The sequence below is a fragment of the Puntigrus tetrazona genome, unplaced genomic scaffold, assembly GCF_018831695.1.
Source record: "Puntigrus tetrazona isolate hp1 unplaced genomic scaffold, ASM1883169v1 S000000001, whole genome shotgun sequence".
Taxonomy (NCBI): Eukaryota; Metazoa; Chordata; class Actinopteri; order Cypriniformes; family Cyprinidae; genus Puntigrus; species Puntigrus tetrazona.
Window position 1 is genome coordinate 4189618 of NW_025047681.1, and position 20642 is coordinate 4210259.

A 20642-nucleotide genomic window follows, 5' to 3' on the forward strand; every position below is an offset into this window, starting at 1 on the left:
AATTTTTACTATATTTGGCAACATTAGTGTTAAAACTAATTTTTAAAAATGCTCTTTTTGTAACAGATTTGGAAATATGTTTATATCAAAACATGTTGGAATGAGTTATGCTCCTATCTTTTAGGAAAAATGAAAACGTTTTTGAAACATTTTTCTTTGTTACAACACAGACTCTTCATGATATCGTTACTGTACCGTTGATTTCAATTGCTCGAAATTAAGATCCATGCATCTTCTGAAAGCTTTCCGTTGATGTATGGTTTCTCGGGATGCAAGACAATATGTGGCCGATATACAAACATTTTAAAATCTGGAATCGATACTGAGAAAAAACACCTTTAAAGTTCTCAGCAATGCATATTGCTAACAAAATATGTTTATGGTGGGACGTTTACAAAGTATCTCCATAGAACATGATCTTTACTCGATATCCTAATGATTTTTTGCCTTAAAATAAGTTGACCCATGCAAGGTGTTTTGGGCTGCTGCTACAAACACAGCCCAGAGACTTCAGACCCTCCGGCTGAGCTGTGCGAGGACTCTGCCAAAAGTAAATGCACCCTGTTGTCCGCAAAAACAAAGTCAAATTTGCAGCGGTTTAATCGCGACCCACAATCTGCTGTGTATAATCGCGCACGTGTCTTTATCTCCTACAGAGTGCTCGCCCTGTTAAATACAGCATGTTTTAAGAGATGAAAGCCTCGTGGAGGCAGACAATGGGGTGAGGGGGGGTCCCGTACATGGCTCGCTCCGGTGACCGACCGCGGGGGGGCGGGGCTTCAGGAGCGCTGATGGATCGAACCGAACAGCTGAGAGCGCGCGCGGAACGCCAGAGGGAACGCGGCGCGACGTTCACCCGCGAACGAAGAGCGAGCTTCTGCGGCAAACGCGTGAGAGACGAAGGACGCCGCGCGACGAGAGGGAAGCCGCATTTTGTCACGGGGCTGTTTCCTTCGGTCCTCGGCGCTTTTTATTGTTGGCGTTTGGCCTCGTTCGGCGACTCCCGACCGCACGAATAACACCAAGGGAGGGAACCGGAGAGCCGTCTTTAAAAGAAGCCTTCGCGGGAGCAGAAATGTGAGGTTTCTCACGCGAGCGTCGAGGCTTTAATCGATAAAGGTACGTGCTCGGGTCAGGTCCGCCGTTTTCTGCCAGCTGTCATCAGATGTCTCTCTCTCTCTCTCTCTCTCTCTCTCTCTCTCTGTTTATATGGGAGAAATGCATTCACTGGACGCCTTGTTATAGGTGGGTTATGTAAATGCGAGCAAATTAATTTTCAGTCAACACACAGGAAATTGTTAGTGACGCGATATTAATATTATAATGATTTTAGTTCTCTGCAATTGATGAATAATGTACGCAAAAAGCATTAATGCAATATTCGACGTTCTTTAAAGGGAGAAAAACGGTCTGAAATCTCGGCCAGTTCGTTTTTGAATACTGTTAGTGTTTAATTGCACTGCATCGAAAGCAGCGGCACGTTTAATTGACGGGAGGAGAATCCCCGCAAGCTTGTTTGATTTCTCACGGGTTTTGGTTTGATCGTCAAGCGCTTCTTTCGATCAGCCATGTTTCGAGCGTCTCAGGGTCGAGTCTTCAAGAGCTGGAGGAAGGGATGGAGTTATCTGTGTGCTGGGGTCTGGGAGCCCAAACTACAACAACTACAACAACACCCTTCAGCTGCCTCACTTTTAACATGTATACTAAATGTAGAATTTTTACTAAATAAGAAGTGACGTAGGCTGGTTTTATATATCGTCTGTAATGACCAGAAAGAAAAAAAATTAAACCGTGTATGAAAAAAATAGCATTTGTTCATTATGCCATTCTTTATCTATCGCAGTTTAAAACTCACACAACTATCATTCACATACTATTACAGTCTTCATCTAGACAAACTTTGGAACTCGCTTCAGTATTAGACTATTAATGCTCATCGCAAAATCAACATATCTCAACGCTAATTGTTAAATTGTTAACTTTCTGGAAATGGGCTCATTGTCCGATTCCCCCGGGGGCTAGTAAGCTGAGTTTTACCGTTTTTTGTATCCATTCAGCCGATCTCCGGGTCTGCCGATGGCACTTTTAGCATAGCTTAGCGTAGATCATTGAATCCGATTAGACCAGTAGCATCGCGTTCAAAAAAGAAGAGTTTCGATATTTTCTTGTTCCGCGGAAATTGAAAAGTTACGATTAGGAACTATACTCTCATTCGTCTTACAAGGGGACTATTTTCCACAGGTTTTTTGAACGCGATGCTACTGGTCTAATCGGATTCAATGATCTATGCTAAGCTATGCTAAAAGTATTATCACCAGACCCGGAGATCGGCTGGACGGATTCAAAAACGGTAAAACTCAACTTGGGGGAGTTGGAGAATGAGCGTCTTTCCAAAAAAAGTGGAGTGTTCCTTTAAGTCCAAAGAGTTGCGTAGTTGTCCATGACTCCAGTGACTTCACTCCCATTGGTAGTTGCTCCCATTCTTATCTTTGCAGCATTACTGGTCACTCCGGTTGCTGATTTGGCCAGTACTTCAGTGAAAGTCAATACGAGCGTGGGGTGGAAACTGGGCTCAACTCACAAGGTTAATTGATTCACAGGGTGACAATACTATTGATGTGACGTGCACACGAGCAATAGAAAACCATTGCAGGTTTTTGACGCCCAAACTGAAATCAGCCCGTCGGTTTAGATCATTGCTTCCCAACACTTTCCTCTGGCCCTGGACATTTAGCATGTCTCCATTGTCTGAAACAGGTCTAAAGGAAGCTTTGACAGGGCCAACTTATTCCTGCTCAGTTTTGAAAAACTGACTTGCTAAAATAGCTTGCTTATTTTAGTTTGACTTGGTAACATTAGTATAGTGACCGATTCTCACTGTTAACTAGTTGTTTATTAATATAACATAAAGCCTGTATTCTGCATAACCGTATTCCCCAATCCCTAAACCTAATAAATACCTTACTAACTATTAATAAGCAGCGAGTTAATGGGTAAAAAGTCGTAATGGATGGTTTGTTAATAGCGAGAATTGGGCCTTAAAATAAAGGAGTTGCTTTAATAGGGCAAAGTCAAATTAGTAGTAACTAAAGGTTTCGAATTTGCAGCGCAACGATTTCCGAAAATGTAATTTGAGTGGAAACCTGAAGAACTGTGTACACGGGAAGTTAGCTGAGAAAAAGCAGCATTACTATTCACGACGTATCAGAGGAAAGAATCAGAGGTGGGGTTTATACGAAGGGAACTGTCTTCAGAAAAGTTGACCCATGTAGACCTGCTTTGGGAAACACTGTATCGATGCGATCTATAAGCGCCACCTACTGCCTGAATTCATCGTTGGCGTTTTTCTCTAAATCTAGTTTAAATCAAATAAGCCGCTCACGGTGTTTCAGTTGGGTCATAATCAAGCAGTGACTTTAAACAATGGCCAGATTCATTCTCGATCGAAGTCGATGTTTTCGCACCTCACCAGGAATAATTCTGTGCATTTTAAGCTGCTCGGATCTCGTAATAATTGACGTTTCTCAATCGATATGTCAGGCCAGTTTTGTCGGTCGTCGCAGAGGCGCAGGCTCGGTGAAGCCTCGGAGCCAGGCGTGCAGTAGAACTGGTGAGAGCTGGATCCTTGTTATGTAAGAGCCATCGTGGAAAGCAGCACAAAAGAGTGGGAGCAGACTGGATGGGGGAGAGGGCTGGGCGCACGTCCACGCTCCCCGAATCACGCCATTTCCTTCACGAGCGCCGTATCTGCCGTTACACCGGGGTGCAGCTGAACGCAGCTCTTTCTCTGTTTCTCTGGGCATGCCTTATATATTTATGACGGCCACGGGTGAATAAATGTGTGTGCGCGGGGCTGCCAGGACGCTACGCTGTGAAAATAGTAACAAGCAATTAATAAAATGTGATGGGCCTCGCTGCAGGAGGCTCCTTTTTACCTCTGAAATGCAAGGTGTTTTTCTTTTTATTGTACTGTAACATGCTTTTTTGGCTGCAGCACTAGCTGCTTGCCTTGTCTGAACGCTTGTAACCTCGCTGCGTGTCAGAAGTGGTGAAAACACGAAGCATTGGCTGCGCAGCTCTGTGTTTGAAGAGCCGAGGATGGGCGAACACCCCCCACATCTCTTTCTGCCTCTTACTGTTACCATGGCAATCACTGCACAATTACTCATGACATCAGCTTTTCCCTTTTTTCCCACACGGTGGAATGACATGAAAAAAAAAGGAAAAACTCTGCAGAGTTCAACTTTAAAGCCGTTTGCTCTCGTTGTGGTCAGATCTTCTTTTAAAGCACGCAGCGAGATGCAAGATTCTGCTTGGAAACGGATCGACTGCTGCTTAGTTGTTTTAATGATAGTTTAGTTGGCTTTTTTAAGATCAGCTGACCTTTAAAAAAAGAGAAAAGAAGCTTGAACTAGATTAAATAAGTCATCAAACATTTACTGATTATAAAGATCGCTATTAAAAGGAATAACACATTGGAAGCGTAGCTGGTGTAAATTCTCCAAAAACAACTTTGTTCAAAATTGACACATCTATGGATGATAACTCATAATTTTTTAATTTAACAACACTGTTATAGCTAGCTAATGCCACCGCAAGGGAGATAGAAATAACACCCCCTCGCTTTTGCATGTGTTGCGCAAAAAACATCCGTACAGACAGAGCATTATAAAACAGTTAAGATTTGTGATGTGGCTACTGTCAGGTCCAGTACAGCTGGCTCTTTCAACAAATGTTTCTTTGCAACGTGAATTTGAAAGAAATTCAACTGGCATCCATTGAGTGTATCCAGTGTAGTGATTGAAATGGGCTCCATTTGCTTTTGATGCAAGGCCACTAGTTTGTTATTGTTGTTTTAAATCACGAAGACATTTTAAAGTGGTCATGCGTGCCTTTTGACAACCGTCCCTTTAAGGAAAGGCCAGCATAATTGCGTAAAGAGTCCCAGGAGCCGTGTCCGTCAGAATCTCTAATTCGAAAGGGATTCTACTTTTATCAGGATGAGCGCACGTGCTCTTCGGTTGAAAAATGTTTAGGGGCGCTGTGAAAATGTAGTGTTTTTACCTTATAAAGGAGAACTTTAAAAGCAATACAATAAGTACACAAGGTTTTCTTTTACTGTAACAACAGCAGTCTCTTTAAATGGTACTTAATAATTACTTAATAAATATCATCGACCGGGAACCGTATTATTATTCGGTATAATTTATTCTGTCTCTTTAAACACATTATAAGTAAGGTTTTTCATGGAGGTCTATTTAGAAAGTCGGTCATTCTAAAAAGACGTTTGCCTTTGCCCACTGCTGTATATTGTTACAGGTTATTAATAAAACACTGAGCATGTGTGCACTATAAATAATCGGCGTTTGAGCCGTCTCACACAAACATAGCATCAACACACAAATACTCTCCATTCCAATGCTAACAGTAATAGACAACCGATACCGTAAAACACATGGTTTGTAAGTCCCGTTCACGTGTTTGTAACATGAGATATGGGAATACTAATATACCTTTTATTGTCTGTACAGGGTCCATCTCTTAGACCATCATTTTCAAGGCAACTACCACTGATTATATCTTATACTAAGGTAAGGTGCTACAATTATATTCTGTCTTAGTTCAAATGAACCCATGAAGCGCATTATGCTAAAGTTATTTCTTGTACACATGCACACAAGATCACTTTAGAAAGAGTGAACCTTTCAACAAGAACAAAAACGTATTAATTCATATAGTGAATAATCAGTTAAATGAATACTATTCTCGAAAGGTATTTTTTAATTATAGACGTATTCGATCAAATTACTCTAGCTGTGAAGTAAACTGTAGTGCCATTTTTTGAACCATCTGGTGTCATAATCCACATGTGCAATGCATATTTAATGACTCAATCGTTAATTAATGTAACCCAATCTGCGTGTAATGATCCTCTTTTAATTTCACGAATATCGGGCTATACCACATCATCATGACTTCATTAGAACACGTCACGCTAATCACAGTTTAGTGGCACTTAAATCTGCCAGCAAGCCATGAGCTGTAGTGAAGGAGAGACTGGCTCAAACGTACAGCTTCGTATCTGACAAGCTAGTTTCGACAGCTATGAACTCTGTGTAAGTTAAAGTCCACTGTGTTGGCCACTGGTTAGTCCCAGCAACATTTTGCCCAGGAGAGCGAGAGTCGAATAAAGATGTTGGAAGATCTTCATCATCGCAACCTCATCATAATCTCTCTTTCTTGAGCATCTCTAACTACAGACGAAGCTCTCAGGACTTGCGGCTAAACTTCACTTGGACGCACGCTCAATAGCCGCATTTCCGTTACCCTTCGAATTGCTCAAATAAAAACCGCGAATTGAAAATACGCCTAATTTAGCTAAAACTCCCATACGTTGCGGAAAAGTGAAGACGCTCGCATGAGGTGGCAATTCGAAAAAGAGTCGAAGTGAGTTTTCCGCAGTTAGAGGTCACATGGCGTATGTAAAAAGTCATGATCATGTACTTGCATGACATTGGGTAACTTTTTTTATCAACATTTATAAAATATCACCAAAGTATTGCTTAAACCTGTAATGGAAACGTGGCTATGCATGTACAGGACGATCGATTGTGAGCCCATTTAATAAGATGTTTTAACTGGAACCGCTTCACATGTGCATGTGATACCATAGATTAGTTCAATAAACTTCATGCATCCGTTTGCTGGATGAAGATTGCAATATTAATTCTGCAGCAGTTAGTTCTGGCAGCTGATATAATTAACTATAATGGATAATAAACTGACTATAATTGATTAGAAATATATACAGTGCTACAAAGCTGTAGTTTATTAAAGTCTTTGCAAAGACTATGTGAGTCTAATACATAAATAAAAAGAGACGTAAGCTTTAAGTAGATGTAATGCTGGTGAATTCCTTGTAGTGGAAAAAAAATATCTGTCCAAACCTGTTTCTAGAGGACCACCGTTCCGGAGAATTTAGCTCCAACCATAAAGCTCACCTGAACCAAAGTAATCAAGGTCTTCAGACTCGCTAGAAACGTTTAGACTCGGTTGGAGCTGAAATCTGTCTAATGTTGGCCCCTCAGGAGCAGGAGTGGACACCCCCTGTGAAGAAGGGTCACAAAGGCTGCGTCTGAAATTGAGTACTCTATTAAGTACATACTTTTTAAGAAGATAATAATAATAATAATAGTATGTTCTATACAGTAGAAATGTGTGCAGGACATACTACATTCGCCATGTTGCCCACAACGTGCAAGCTCTACATGCAGGTGCACAGAGACATGGATAAATGCTCAGCCGTGGGGAAGCAGTATAGGAAGTGTAGCAAACCGAACCATTTTGCCATGGCTTGTGGATTACAACAACTGTAGAAACAGAGGCATGCATGCACGTCATGCATGCATAACAGGACTGACTACGATCTCGGAAACCCCCAGGAACTCTTCACTGACGCAGTACCAAAAGATCACAGCAACGTGGTAAATGAACAAGCTTTTGTGGAACGCTTAATAAGATTTAGACTAGACGCAGGGCAGAAGTCAGTATCATTCCAGAAAACAAGATTCAAAATATCATCATCTCAGTCTTTTAAAACAAATAACACAATGTTATCAGGAAGCGGTTAACCGTATCATGCAACATCCAGCTCCAATGTAAATACAGGGATCAAAGCCATGCTAGAATCCTACATCGCAAACACTCAATACTAGGACTGAAGGCTTGCCTTGGCATGGATCAAATCAAGACTTTGAGCAAAATCAAGACCTTTGTGAACAAATTTGCTGATGTTTTCATAGAAATAGGATAGTTCCCAGACGGGTGTAAGATACGTATTGACCACACTGTCATTTAAGTAGTTGTTAGCCATTTGATTTGTTTGCCATTCAAAGCACAACAAACTAGAAGCTCAGTATCTGTACTGTTTCAATACTATTTGAAACTAAACTGGCCCCATTTTTAGTATACAAAGTAAATACATGTAGTTTACTGTAGTAGTATGTGCATACAGTCACCTAAAGAAAATATAAAAGTATGTTTGGAGTATAACATCTTATCTAGAGGGGGTCGTGAATTGAGAAATCTAATTTTCCACAATCTTTTCACATATTAGAAGTTGCCAAAGCAACTCATTTGTACTTGTCTTCAGATACATTTGTCAGTGCAAGACTGCCTGCACCTAAACAGCTCCCCACCTGCTTCTTCATCATCACCTCTTTGTCCAAGCCGCTGGCACATTAATGAGGTGATAAGCATGACTGGAATGGGGCCCATTCAGCCTGGGTGTTTAATACAAGACTAACCCTTTTTAGTGCAGGCTGTGTCATTTCTTTATATGCTGCTAGCATAGACTCTATGAATTACTGACGCATGCCGAATTATAAATATTAGCAAATATTGCACATTAATGATGTGAGCAGAATTTATCTATAATTTACCTGACTAAATAACCAGTCTATTAATCATTTGATTAGACGTTTTGACTTAAAAACCGCTTTAAAATATTTTATTTTCTTTCACCCTATGCTATAGTTAAACCTAAAAAAAATCCAAGCCATGTGTTCAACAAAACGCACAAGACTAGACGTAACACAATGAACATATGACAACAGCACATGGTCAGTGAAACGAGGACAAAGGGCCCTGTTGCTCAAACAAAACACAACAGGGATGTGAAAGGACGTGAAACTGTGTTAAAGAACCCCCACCATGCCCTCACCACAAAAGACAAAACACCAGTATCCAGATTCAAACACTGAACTGAATCCAAACACACGACATGGACTTTAAAGTACTTATACATACCTCTGTGCCATGTTTGTGATCATAGTCGTTTAACTAGTGATTCAAATATAAAATATTATTTCAATGTTAAATTAAAAATAACATCTAATTTGTGATAGATATGTAGGCATGTATATATTACATTTTATTAATAGTGTATTCCTAATCTTGGATTTAATTATTGTTAGTATTTTCAGAGATGGAGCTAAACACCGTGAAGCACCCCTTTAGAACATAAACTCAGCTGTTATTAACAACAAATGTGAATCATTGGCATTTCTCAGGCTGCTTTATGGAAAATAATTTTTTTTGTAAGAGACCATGCACGAATAACTGACAAATTAAATATTATAATAAACAAAATATAATAAAAATGACAGAAGGCTTATGTAGCCTATATTTTTCCTTGGGGTATAAAAATTGTATTTCCCTTAAGAGCTTATTGTGGATTAAGACCTAAATGGCTTCATACATCCATTAAAAATGACCTTGAGAGTTGGCTAAATTTGTTTTATATAACCTTTCATGCAATGTGTAATATAGGTGTTTATGAATAAAAAAGTTCTGGAAAGTTTACAGATCAATGTGCACGACAAATAGTTAATGTCTCCTAAAAGAAAGTTTATACTGTAGTCGTCTGTAATGTCATTTCCACTTACGTCTTCATTGACTTCCTGCGAACAATGTTTACTTTGTCTGCCTTCAAAAACTTTATGGTTTTTGTGGTGATGCTATTTTCTGCAGTACGAAAGCAGATTTGCATTGTTGGATATAATACATTTACCACAGCAATAGACCAATCACAACCAAGCTATCTGATGAATCATAGCAGAGTGGGCTTACAGAAAGGATGTCTTTAGAATGAATCATTTCAAACAGTTTGAGAAACTAGGTGATGCAAAAAGTGTATTATGAAAACCTATCACTAGGGTGTGTTCACATTTGTAGTTCGTTTGGTTAATTTGGTCTGGACCAAAGAGGAAAATGATACATTTGGTCCTGGTCCACTTAGTGTTTCCACTGGCGAACCCATGGAACATTAAGATACATTCACAACCTGATTTGGTTGGGTTGAATGAAGAATATATTTTGTCCCATCTTCTAGCGGTCTCAGTCCACTTGTTTGTTGTGCACCAGGGTTTGTACGGCAACATCGAACCAAACATGACAAGTGTGAACACACCCATTAAACCAAATTGTACAAAGTCTAAGACTAACTCATTCTCGTTTTCTCTCTTTCTCAGATGTCATTAATTCATGTCATGTTCCTGCTGCTCACTGGGCTGGGTGTGAGTTGGTCTCAAGATGAGAAGCCGACAGTCCCATTTGGCTGCAGATTTGGACCTCCAAGACCATACACTCTCTTATGTGACCTGGATGCTATATGGGGCGTGGTGGTGGAGGTGGTAGCAGCGGCTGGTGTGTTAGCTGCCATTTTACTGTTGCTAGTGTTATTGTGTCGCCTGCACTCTGTGACTGAGGCACCAAAGCGAAGTGGCATCGGACCGATTCTCTTACTGTTAATGGGCATTATTGGGCTGTTTGGGCTTAGCTTTGCATACCTTATTGAGCATAACGACAGCATTTGTGTGGTACGACGTGCCCTCTGGGGTTTGTTTTTCTCACTCTGCTTTGCCTGCATGTTAGCACAGGGCTTGAGACTTCGCAGGCTTGCAAGTGAATCTCGTAGCCCAGGTGGGTGTGCCCTCGTTGGACTCGCTCTAGGGTTAACGGCAGTACAAGGTATTATTGCTGCAGAGTGGCTTCTTTTAACAGTGCTGCGGGAGGGTAACCCGGCTTGCGAGTATCAGCAACTGGACTTTGCACTAGCTTGTGCCTATGTGGTTGCGCTCCTGCTGTCTGCCCTAGTAACTGCAACATTAGCGTTGTGTGGGAAGGCACGACAATGGCACTGTAATGTTGTGTGGCTTCTAGTCTCCTGCTTGCTGTCCATTCTCCTGTGGGTGGCTTGGGTTGGTTTCTACGTCTATGGAAATAAAGTACTTGGAAAGTCTCCGGACTGGGATGATCCAGCATTGGCTGTGGCCCTGGTAGCACAGGGTTGGTTGTTATTGCTGTGCCATGCTGCTCCTGAAGCCCATGCCTGTCTTCAAGCACCACCTCAGCCTTCAGCTCCAGACTATTTTGACACATCTCAGAATTCTTCACGCATGAGAGAGGCCAGCCTTGATGAGGACATCCCACTTTCACACAGGCAGTTTGTGGAGAACCAGGGATATGCGTTTGATGAAAATGCTGCAGGTACAACTAGGCACAAAGATGAATATATAATTTAATATACATTAAGTAGATCCTAACATCCATACTCTGTTGTTGTAGGATTGAGAAGTGGTAGCCATCATAACGGCAACACAGGAGCCAGACCCAGTGCACCCTTCAGAAGTAACGTCTACCAACCGACTGAGATGACCATGATACTAAATGGAGGAGCAGTGAGTACATAACTATATATATATGTAGAAACCTTATTTTTAGTTTATTACAACTGACAAGTTTCAGTAAAGTGATTGACTAAAGATTGAAACAACCCTTGTCAAAACAGCATATTAGAGATTTATTTTTTTCTGTCTATTGGGACTAGGACTGAACAAATAGGTTAATCTATGTATTGGTTTTATCATAAACCTGACTCATCACAAACCTTTCAGACATCAGCTTTGTTAATTTAAGCAACAGGTCTTACAGTATAACCCTCTGGAGTGAAAAATATCATGGACTCCACATATATTTTGATATGTGACTATACTTTACACATAAATAATTGGGTTGTAGCTCTTCAAATTTCAGTTACATGTAACTCAAATGAATGTTCCTGTGCCAACACCAGCCAGATATTCCAGTTTGTTCTTCAGAAGGATGCTTTATCTCTCTGGTTTACCTCTTTTTCAGAAACTTATTGGCTTATCGTTTGATAATTTACTTAATCTGAGTCAATGAAACACAATATCTAGAGTTTGTCTTTGCTCAAGTTTGAACACAATGGCTTTTTGTCAGTGTGTCATTCTTTGTCTTCAAAACAGAAGTTCTTGGACATGCACAGGAAAGCTGTTATATAGAGTGAGCACAGTTTTTTTCATGTTGTACATGGGTGCAGTCTGTTTCTAAGTGCAGTCTGTTTCTAAGTGGGAAGTTGTGTTCAAGTCTGGAAGCTTGCAATGCAAATCACTTTTTTATGTTTCCGCCTGCTGTTAGATGCAACTGATTTGGTGTTTTGGTCTTCAAAACATTTGGACCATGTGACAGGTCACTAGATAGCTGATTCTGTTTCAACGGGTGCTGCTGCGTTTCAGATGTCAACAGTTAAAATTTGCATTTTTTTTATGGTTCAAACAACTATAATGCTGTGGTTGTACCCTAGTCTGCCTCCATTGTGAACTTTTTGCTTGGGGTGTAGAGCGAGTGTGTATTGCAACAGGCAGTGCACATCTCAGGTTGTTTGAATCTAAAAACAGGAATGCAACAGGAAAACCAAGTGGAGCTTCTCTTAGTAGCACCATTTTGGCTGTCCCACATTTGATTTTCAATCCAGGTATCGCTCCTGGAGGAGCCTCTGTTCTCTTTTTTCCAAGGCTTAGGTAGGCTGACATTAGCCGTCTCACTTATGAGCCCCAATCACCTCTGAGCACTACAAGAAATGGCGAATGACAATTTGCATGCCGAGCTCCTCCCTGTACATACACTCTCTGTGCTGAGGAGCCGAGAAAGCATCCTGGCATTCCACGAAGTTCAGGGTTGTGGCATGAGCGACATAACATCTCTGTTCCCTCATTCATAGAATGCAAGTTTTATAACTCATCCATGTTCTTCACATTTAGTCAGTTACTTCAACACTGACATTAGGGGTCCCTATGGAAAGTGTGCCAGAACTGATGTAGAGACTCCTTTGAATGCCACCTTTTGCTAGAGGAACTTGACTAGGTTTTACCAGATGGGCAACATACTGGAACAAAATAAGGAGAATGCATCTAGCTGGAGGAATGACACCACAAGCAAGACACTGAGACAGTCCTCCTTTAAATTACCTGTTCATACTCAGCACATGTTAGAAGACTGGTTACACACAGAGATTTTAGAATCTCACAAGGGTATTAGGTGTCTCACATCTCTGAAGATGTCTGCTTAAAAGGCACTATGACCCGACATTCAGGAGGCAACACAAGTGGAGAGAGCTCTCACCTCCTTCCCTCGTGTCTGGTATGCCAAGGCAATGGCAACTAGGGCTAAGCTCTGTTTGGAGATGGGCTTTCACTACTATTGACTTCTAAAGCAGACAACAAGTTAGCCAGAACATCTAAAGATGTGACACTAGCTAATGTCAGCCTACCTAAGCCTTGGAAAAAAGAGAAGAGAGGCTCCTTCAAGAGTGATACCAGGTTTGAAAATCAAATGTGGGACAGTCAAAATGGCGCTACTAAGAGAAGCTGCACTTTGTTAACCATCTCACTTAGGAGCCCCAATCACCACTTGGAGGTAGAGGATCCAGGTCTTGTCGAAGGTTAGGCTTGAAAGTATAAAGGCTGCATAATTGAGCTCCCCTGCCAAACATGAACGTCATGCAGCAATTTGAGCTACATCTGACTGCAAAGGGATAGATGGTGAATGAGTTGCAACATGCAAAAAGCCAAAGGCCTGAACCTGTGTGCCTGTTGCATATAATGACCCAGCCCGTCCTGGAGGCATTTGTTGTTACAGTGTGTCTCAACACTTGCTCAAGGAGCACACCCAGCTCTTAGAAAACTAAAGTCTAACCTAGGTCAAAAAGGCCTAGGTCAATTTGGGACTTCATTGTACAGCCAGTGCTGAAGCATTAATTGTATGTAGATGGGTCGTCTCGTCTGATACAATTACAAAAGATTCCATATGGCCTCTAAAACTTTTTCAGAAGAACCGCTGTATTCCCCCTAAACTAATACAGGCAGTTCATCACTGATTGGGTATGCTTGTTTATGAGACGTATTGTCATGATGAATGAGTCTAGCTCCATACTCTGAAAAGAGATGCTCTGCATAAGGGAGATCTTGCTCTTTCCCATTTGGCCCTAAGCCCCTGCTGACTGAAATGTTAAAGCTAAAGCCATCCTTCAGGTTGATTGCTGCAAACCAGTCTTGGTACTGAATGCATGAAAGAATGTTCTGTTTTCTGGGAGTCTGCATTGAGATGGACTTGACCTGGGGCAGGAACACCACTGAAATAGTGAACAAAGGACAGCATAGACTCTACTTTTTGAGGGTTCTCAGAAAGAATAGTATTGCTCATAGTCTTCTTGTATCCTTCTTGTGTATTCTTACTTACTGCCTTCTTGTGTGGTTTCCCAGTTTCACCATGGCACATAAAAAAGACCTTCAGAGTGTATCAGACCTTCAGAGAAAATCATTAGGTGTCCATTGGAGGACCTTCATAGTTCCTGCTGTCTCGAGAGGTCATAGGATTATATAGGACTCACCGCAATCAAGTCACTCTTTGTTCACGCTGTGACAAACTATTTTTTCTAGCTTACGAGTAAATACAATCTTTAAATGGATTTGTGTATTTAGTATTTGCACTTGTGTTTTTTATGGGATTTGTGCAATTTTGAATGTAAGCAGGTGTGTGCAAAATCCTAAATGCAAGCCTGTGAAGGCCGATTTAATGCACACCGATCCAGTATTGCTTGTAACCCACCACTCTTATTGGGTACAATGATATAAGGGTTGTAAAACCCAAATTTCATCTCGGTTTGAGGGACAGGCTCTATTACAGGGGTTTGTAACCCTGATCATGGAAGGTCACTGTGCTGCAGAGTTTTGCTTCAACCTTGGTTAATGCCTGTTCTATTACATCCTTCGCCAAGAGGACTGTGATCTTTGTATGCTGTGATTGGCCTTATTCCCATTAGGAAGTCAGAATGAACCACTGGGTTCTTCATGGAATGGATTGGCAACTTTGACCAAGAACTCAAAGGTAAAAGGCAGGACTTCTGTGAGGGCTGGCAAAGAGGAAAAGGACTGGGTAGAATTCAAGAGGAGCCTCATAATAAATGAGAGCCGCAAACTCTTCATAGCCATGGACATGTGCATTCTACTCTCCAATTGTCATTGGCCATTGCTTGCAGTGCTGAGAGGGGCTCCTATTGTAACTGAGACCTCTAAATTAAGTGTTTTAATGTTTAAATGTCGAAAGTGACTGACTGAAAGGGGAACATGGTTCAAAATGCAAACATGTTTGATTCATGGCTCAATTCATGAAATGAAATTGTCAACTATATTCCCAGTCAAATTAACCTATAAAAGCAATGCTTAGATACATTAACAGTTGTTGTGAACCTACTATGTGACTATGTTTGACACAAGAGGTTAAATTATGAATTCTTTTTAAGGCATTTTTATCTACACAGGTTGGTGCATTAAAATTGTTAAAAGGATCTTTAAACCAGATTTTTAAAAAAGTTAATTTACTACTCCTAAGAATAATTTTGCTTTTATTCATTTTTGTTAGTGTATTATAGAATGTGTCATGCACTGTAGGTTTGTACAGTGGCACTTTGAAATTATATTTGAAAAAGATGAGATTCGAGTTTTTGGTCATACCATTGATTTTACAAACTATTGGCCAGATCCATTTCCAGTGCACAAATGGTATTTTCCGTAAACATTTGGTTGACTAATGTAATATGGAGAAGAGTAAATGTCTCTTTGGTGGGAGGAGTAAATTGTTTTCTCTGCCTTGACCCAACTATAAATAGAACAAAACCTGCCAACAATGCAACGCTGCAGCCAAAGCCTGTCAAAAGCTGAATTAACATTTATCCAAACAACAGCAACATTTCTGTGTAAAGAGAACGAAGCAATCTAATTTAAAAAGCTAAACTGGACTTTACCAACTACCACAGAGGCAACTGTATTAAAATCATTTTGGGAAAAACAAATTGGATTGATAATTCTGTAATTGGCTGTAGAAGTAAGAATGGCATGTAGTGTAAAGACTTAAAGTTCGCAATGAATGAGTCTAAACAGATTCAAACACAGCTAACTGGATTAAAATAATTGCATCAAACAGTTAACCACTGACAACATCTGATGAGAACAAAACGTGAACTGAATTGGGATATTCTCACTAATGCCTTCTGGGCAGTATTTTTGTACCAGTATAGCAACGATTGGGGGAAGTATTAAATGTCTTCAACCAGGTCTTTATTTGGGAAGGTGTCCATTACTTTGTCCCTGTTTGCAGTGATTTTATGAAGCCTGAGCCCGAGCTAGAATCTATTGTGCCATTTTAGGTACATTGATCAGCTCTTCCTCTGTAGGAAGTGACTTTAAAGGATTATCTAGAGAGGAAGAGCTGATCAATGAATTCCCTCACCCGCTTTAGTCAAATCATTGTCACAATGCCAAAGAAATTGTCATGCCAAGATGCAGTAAAACATTGCTGTATGCATCCTTTTGAAATCTTTATAAGGCCACCTAACAGGATATTGATAAGGTCAAGGCCAGGGCCAGGCAGAAGTACATTATTGAGAGATACTCCAACAAACTGCACTAGAGTTAGTTAACACTCTGATGTGCTCTGTATTTTTGGGATGGTACATACCAAATCCTGTAGAGGAGGCGGTAACTTTCAAGTATCTGCTGTATGAACCCTCATGAGACGTTCTCTAGTAGTTTCTTAAACTTGTAACTGAGAGACATGGTATGGCGACGATACTACCCATTTCTTACCTAAATCTTTAAAGAGTCATTAAATATTGTTGATGGGGAACTGCTGCCCGACTGCTGAAAGTCTACATTTCAAGTTTCTCGTCAGGTGCATGTAAGGTATGAAAATGTCTTGTCTGTAAACCTGCCTGCATCTAATTGGATCATTTTGTTTCTTATTGTCACAGGTTCCATCCGCACCTCCCACATACACAGGAAGGCAGCTTTGGTAAAGGAGTCTGGGAGAAGGGTGAATGGAAAAGTGGGACTGTAAAAGAAAACAAAATCTCCGAAGTGAATGCGGACTTACAGTTAGGAACAACATTAAAAGCCGCCAGTGCTCCAGTGAGACTAAAATAAAGGACTCGGATGATGGTGTGTATGTGTGTGTGTGTGTGTGTGTGTGTGAGTGAGAGAGAGCGCAATTTGACAAGCATGATAGAAGGATGTTAAACCCGGACAACTCTTCGCACCATCAATAGCTGTAGTGATTTTGAGTTAGTGTACTGGTAAAAGTATTGATGCAGTTTCACACATTAAATCAGCTTTTCATTCCAACAGTATTTTAATTTCATGGCTGTTTCGGATATCCGCCTGAATATTTATCTCGCTCTGGCTTCAGATTCACGCTGAAGTCCGGTACGTTACATGAAGAAGCGACGGATCCGTCTGTACTGCGGTAGTGATTGTGCAGTAAAACATGGACATTTTGATCATTCTGTGATAACTGGATACAGTACTTGGATTTTTCTGGTCATAATATTTTTTTATTTCGTGAGTTGTCGGTGCGTGAATGACTGGCGTGCGTGCAACTGTAGCCCCGATCCCCTTGCAACATGCTGTGACAAATCCTTAGCGTTCTTCTATGGACTTTTTAGCTCAAATCTCACTTGATTCTATACGACATCTTATTGCAAATGGGCTGTATTTTTATACATCAAATTGTTTTTGCATTTCGCCACTGGAGCTGCGAAATATTGAATCAGTTTTGAGCCCGGCTCTGTTTAACAGTTAAACTTCAGATCCCAGTGGAAATAACTGATGATGAAGTGAGGACGAGGGGTAGGTCTGCTCATCGTGTTTTAAATGGCCATATACACACTGTAAGTTTTAGGAGTGATAACTCCCAATGTGGGAAGAAATGTTCCCCACACGAGTTACTGTGCTTGATAACTATCACTGTTGATAGGCTTATTTTGTTTTGCTAACTTTAATACATTGTGTTTGCGTGTTAACATTTTTTCATCTAACTAACATTAGAGCCCGAGCAGGCTACATTATTGTTTAGTCAATGGGGTCCAGAGAGTTTAAGATTCAAAATGGAAAGAACAGTAAAGTAATCCAGAAGTTTGAATTAAACAATTGGAGTTGTATTAAATTTTACTTCATTCGCATATATTTTTATTTTATGTACAAAAAGAGATGAAGTATATTTTGCTGTGAGGGTGATTTTTGGGCACTAAAAAGAGTGACGACTGCAGTATGTAGATGGCCACGGTGTAAGAAACCGGAGAACTGTGGTAAGAGGGTCTGGTCGGTTTATTTTTTTAGACGGGTGTCTGTTTTTCCCCCTATGAGAGTGACGATGTGTTCTGAAAGTGTTTTTGTCGTTGATGTTTGCTCCTTACACTGTGCTGTAACTATCTGAAAGGGACGGGGGGGTGTAGAGAATAACTATGATTTCCTTTATAGTTATGCATGCAGAGTCCTAAACCACATCACACACAAATATATACTATATTACAGTTCACTATTAGGCTGTTTTCCCGAAACCAAGTGTGAACATTTGGTTGATTTCTCGTTCCAATTTAGAGTTCGATTCCACCCTCCTCCCCTGGTTGTACGAGATACAAAAGGCAAATAATATGCCGACGTTAATAACAGTTATTCTCTGAGAATGCAAAGATGTAAATTACACATCATCAATCAATCGCAGTTTAATTCAATTAACGATGGATTTCTGAACCCAACCCCATGTGTGGTTCACCTTTGCACACCAGAGTTACTGATCACCGTAGACAAGTATAGATTTGGTCTTGGGGTTCTTACAGTATTATTGTAGAAATCTGAACGAGCCTAAACCCTCAATAACCAACCACAGGGTGAGAGCTAATAGTTACGGACAAAACCCGAAATATGTGTGTATTTAACCCAAAGAACAAAAGTCTAAAAACATTAAACAATGCTTGAAGTACAATACGGTAAAAGAAACAGTAAGACATTTCTAAAAGTCAAATAGCACTTTAATATGCGAGTTTCGAAGCAATACGTGGTTAGAAGAACTGTGAAAATTGATCTTTAAAGAGGTCATGACATACTACGCTCATTTTGCTCGTATCCTTGGCTAACTTTGCATGCTCTCGATGGATGCATCTCTTCAGCAGCCATTCGAATATATATCGTCCAGTCCTGCTCCTGGAGAGCCACTGTCCCTCAAAACACCTACATGATCCTGAAGACCTCAATTAGCCGGTTCAGGTGTGTTTACTTTACTGTGAGTTGACTTCTAGAGGAAAAAATCTATTGAACAGTATGAGTACAGCAGCCTGTCTACGTTCATTTATAACGCATTGATCGTAGAGTGTGCATACGCTTAAATCCACGACTGCACTCGTATTTGTAAAAACTGTGTACGTCTGCTCAGACCCTGACGTGGCGCTAAGCACTTTTCCACGTCCAAGTATTGCAGGTTTTTGATAATGTAAGCTGTTCTTGCAGCTCGCTGCTCTACATTATGGTGATTAGTGAAGTTTTATGTTAATGACATTTAATTAGGAGAAAATTTACAAGCAGAGAGCATTTCGAGGATCCACTAGATATGTTTGAGAATGCTTATCGGAACAAAATGCTAACTAGCAAAATTTCTCATTTCCAACTCTTATTCGTTTGTCCAATTCACACTCAAAATTGCTACTGGGTGGTCCATGAAGATGAGAATGAGTTGTGAAACTCTTTTATATAAAAATCGAATTCCGTGTCATGACCCCTTTAAAGCGATCTACTAGCTTCTAGTTGAAGTGAATGCTACCTAAAATGTAGGTTTATGCTCCAAACTGGGATAGTTGGACAGTTTTTTCCATAAGGATGTCCCCTCATCCCAGGTTCTCAAGGTCTTAGCGTTGGATTTGTACTCCACGCAGCTATGCGAGCGCACGCTTTGCGTTGTTGCGTTTGCTGTATCGAAGTGCAGTTCGTAACGCAATGCAAGTACTTTACATGTTGCATTCTCAGAACTGTCGCAAGGGGTGCTGTAGCACGCATTACCACGAACGTCCTTCTCCTGTGGTCACTTTTTTATGTCAACTGCTGTCCTGGTGGAGCAGTAGGGAGAAAATAACTTATTTACACTGTTTAAAAGTTACCTACCTGAACACTAACATGTTTTTTATGGCACAGACAGTATTTGAAGGTAACTATTAACCTAGAGTACAACGAGAAGCTCACTTGTAATGTATTGATGACATATTTGTACCTATGTTTGCATAAGGCTTGTTTCTGTCCCACTACACAGGTATTAAGAGACTTCCTGAAGGTACTGTGTGAAGGGAAAGGTCCTGTTGTGTATTAGAGCCTTTATATTAATATATTGTTTGTTGTTTATGTTGTTTGGTCAGCTCCTGTATATGTGTGTGTATATAATATGCGCACATGACACGTTTGTAAGGGTTAACATGACAGTCAGAAAATAACCTGTGTACTGTATTTTCACATGACTGAAAATAAAGAAAACGGCAATGTCAGTGTGACAGTTGGTTACATATGTTCATAAAGTTAGAAAAACAGTAGTGAGATATGCACATAACGTCTGTTTCCTGAAATCTTCCATACTACTGAATTTCCCTTGTTTCTGTGTTCTTCACATCGTTCACCTCTTGGTTGTTTTGCCCTCAGATTCGATCATCTGGAGCTGTGCAGTGATGCAGCATGTCTATGTTTAGAACGATTTCCCCAAAAAACAGTATATATGGAATAAAACAATTCAACAACCAGTGACCGTGTTTGCTCTTTTTGTATTCAAATGAATGTAAGTCTTCTTTTTTTTGACTCCAACTTTTCACTAATAAATTTCCATGATTATGAGATGTAACTTTATCTTGACCACAGGTCTAGACCCATTATTATATGAATTCATACATGGATGGATGTTTGTGTTTATATATG

At 40.4% G+C, this 20642-nt stretch overlaps 1 protein-coding gene across 2 annotated transcripts; it reads left to right on the forward strand.

The window, feature by feature from the left end:
- Positions 1 to 742: 742 nt before the first annotated feature.
- Positions 743 to 20470, forward strand: gprc5ba (G protein-coupled receptor, class C, group 5, member Ba). Of its 2 annotated transcripts, XM_043229070.1 has the most exons (5): positions 745 to 1119; positions 5532 to 5591; positions 10032 to 11049; positions 11128 to 11240; positions 16670 to 20470. In XM_043229070.1, the coding sequence occupies exons 3-5, from the start codon at positions 10032 to 10034 to the stop codon at positions 16712 to 16714; spliced, it is 1176 nt and encodes a 391-aa protein (XP_043085005.1). In that variant the 5' UTR covers positions 745 to 1119; positions 5532 to 5591; the 3' UTR covers positions 16715 to 20470. The 2 variants fall into 2 exon arrangements, with proteins under 2 accessions (XP_043085006.1, XP_043085005.1); XM_043229071.1 differs by lacking the exon at positions 5532 to 5591 and having other exon boundaries at positions 743 to 1119.
- The last annotated feature ends 172 nt before the right edge of the window (positions 20471 to 20642 follow it).

What these genes read in the sequence shown, in the direction of transcription:
- gprc5ba (XM_043229071.1), top strand. Translation starts at nt 10,032, where the DNA reads ATGTCATTAATTCATGTCATGTTCCTGCTGCTCACTGGGCTGGGTGTG. An exon ending in GTTTGATGAAAATGCTGCAG is followed by an intron (nt 11,050 to 11,127) that starts GTACAACTAGGC and finishes CTGTTGTTGTAG; the next exon opens with GATTGAGAAGTGGTAGCCAT. An exon ending in TGATACTAAATGGAGGAGCA is followed by an intron (nt 11,241 to 16,669) that starts GTGAGTACATAA and finishes TTATTGTCACAG; the next exon opens with GTTCCATCCGCACCTCCCAC.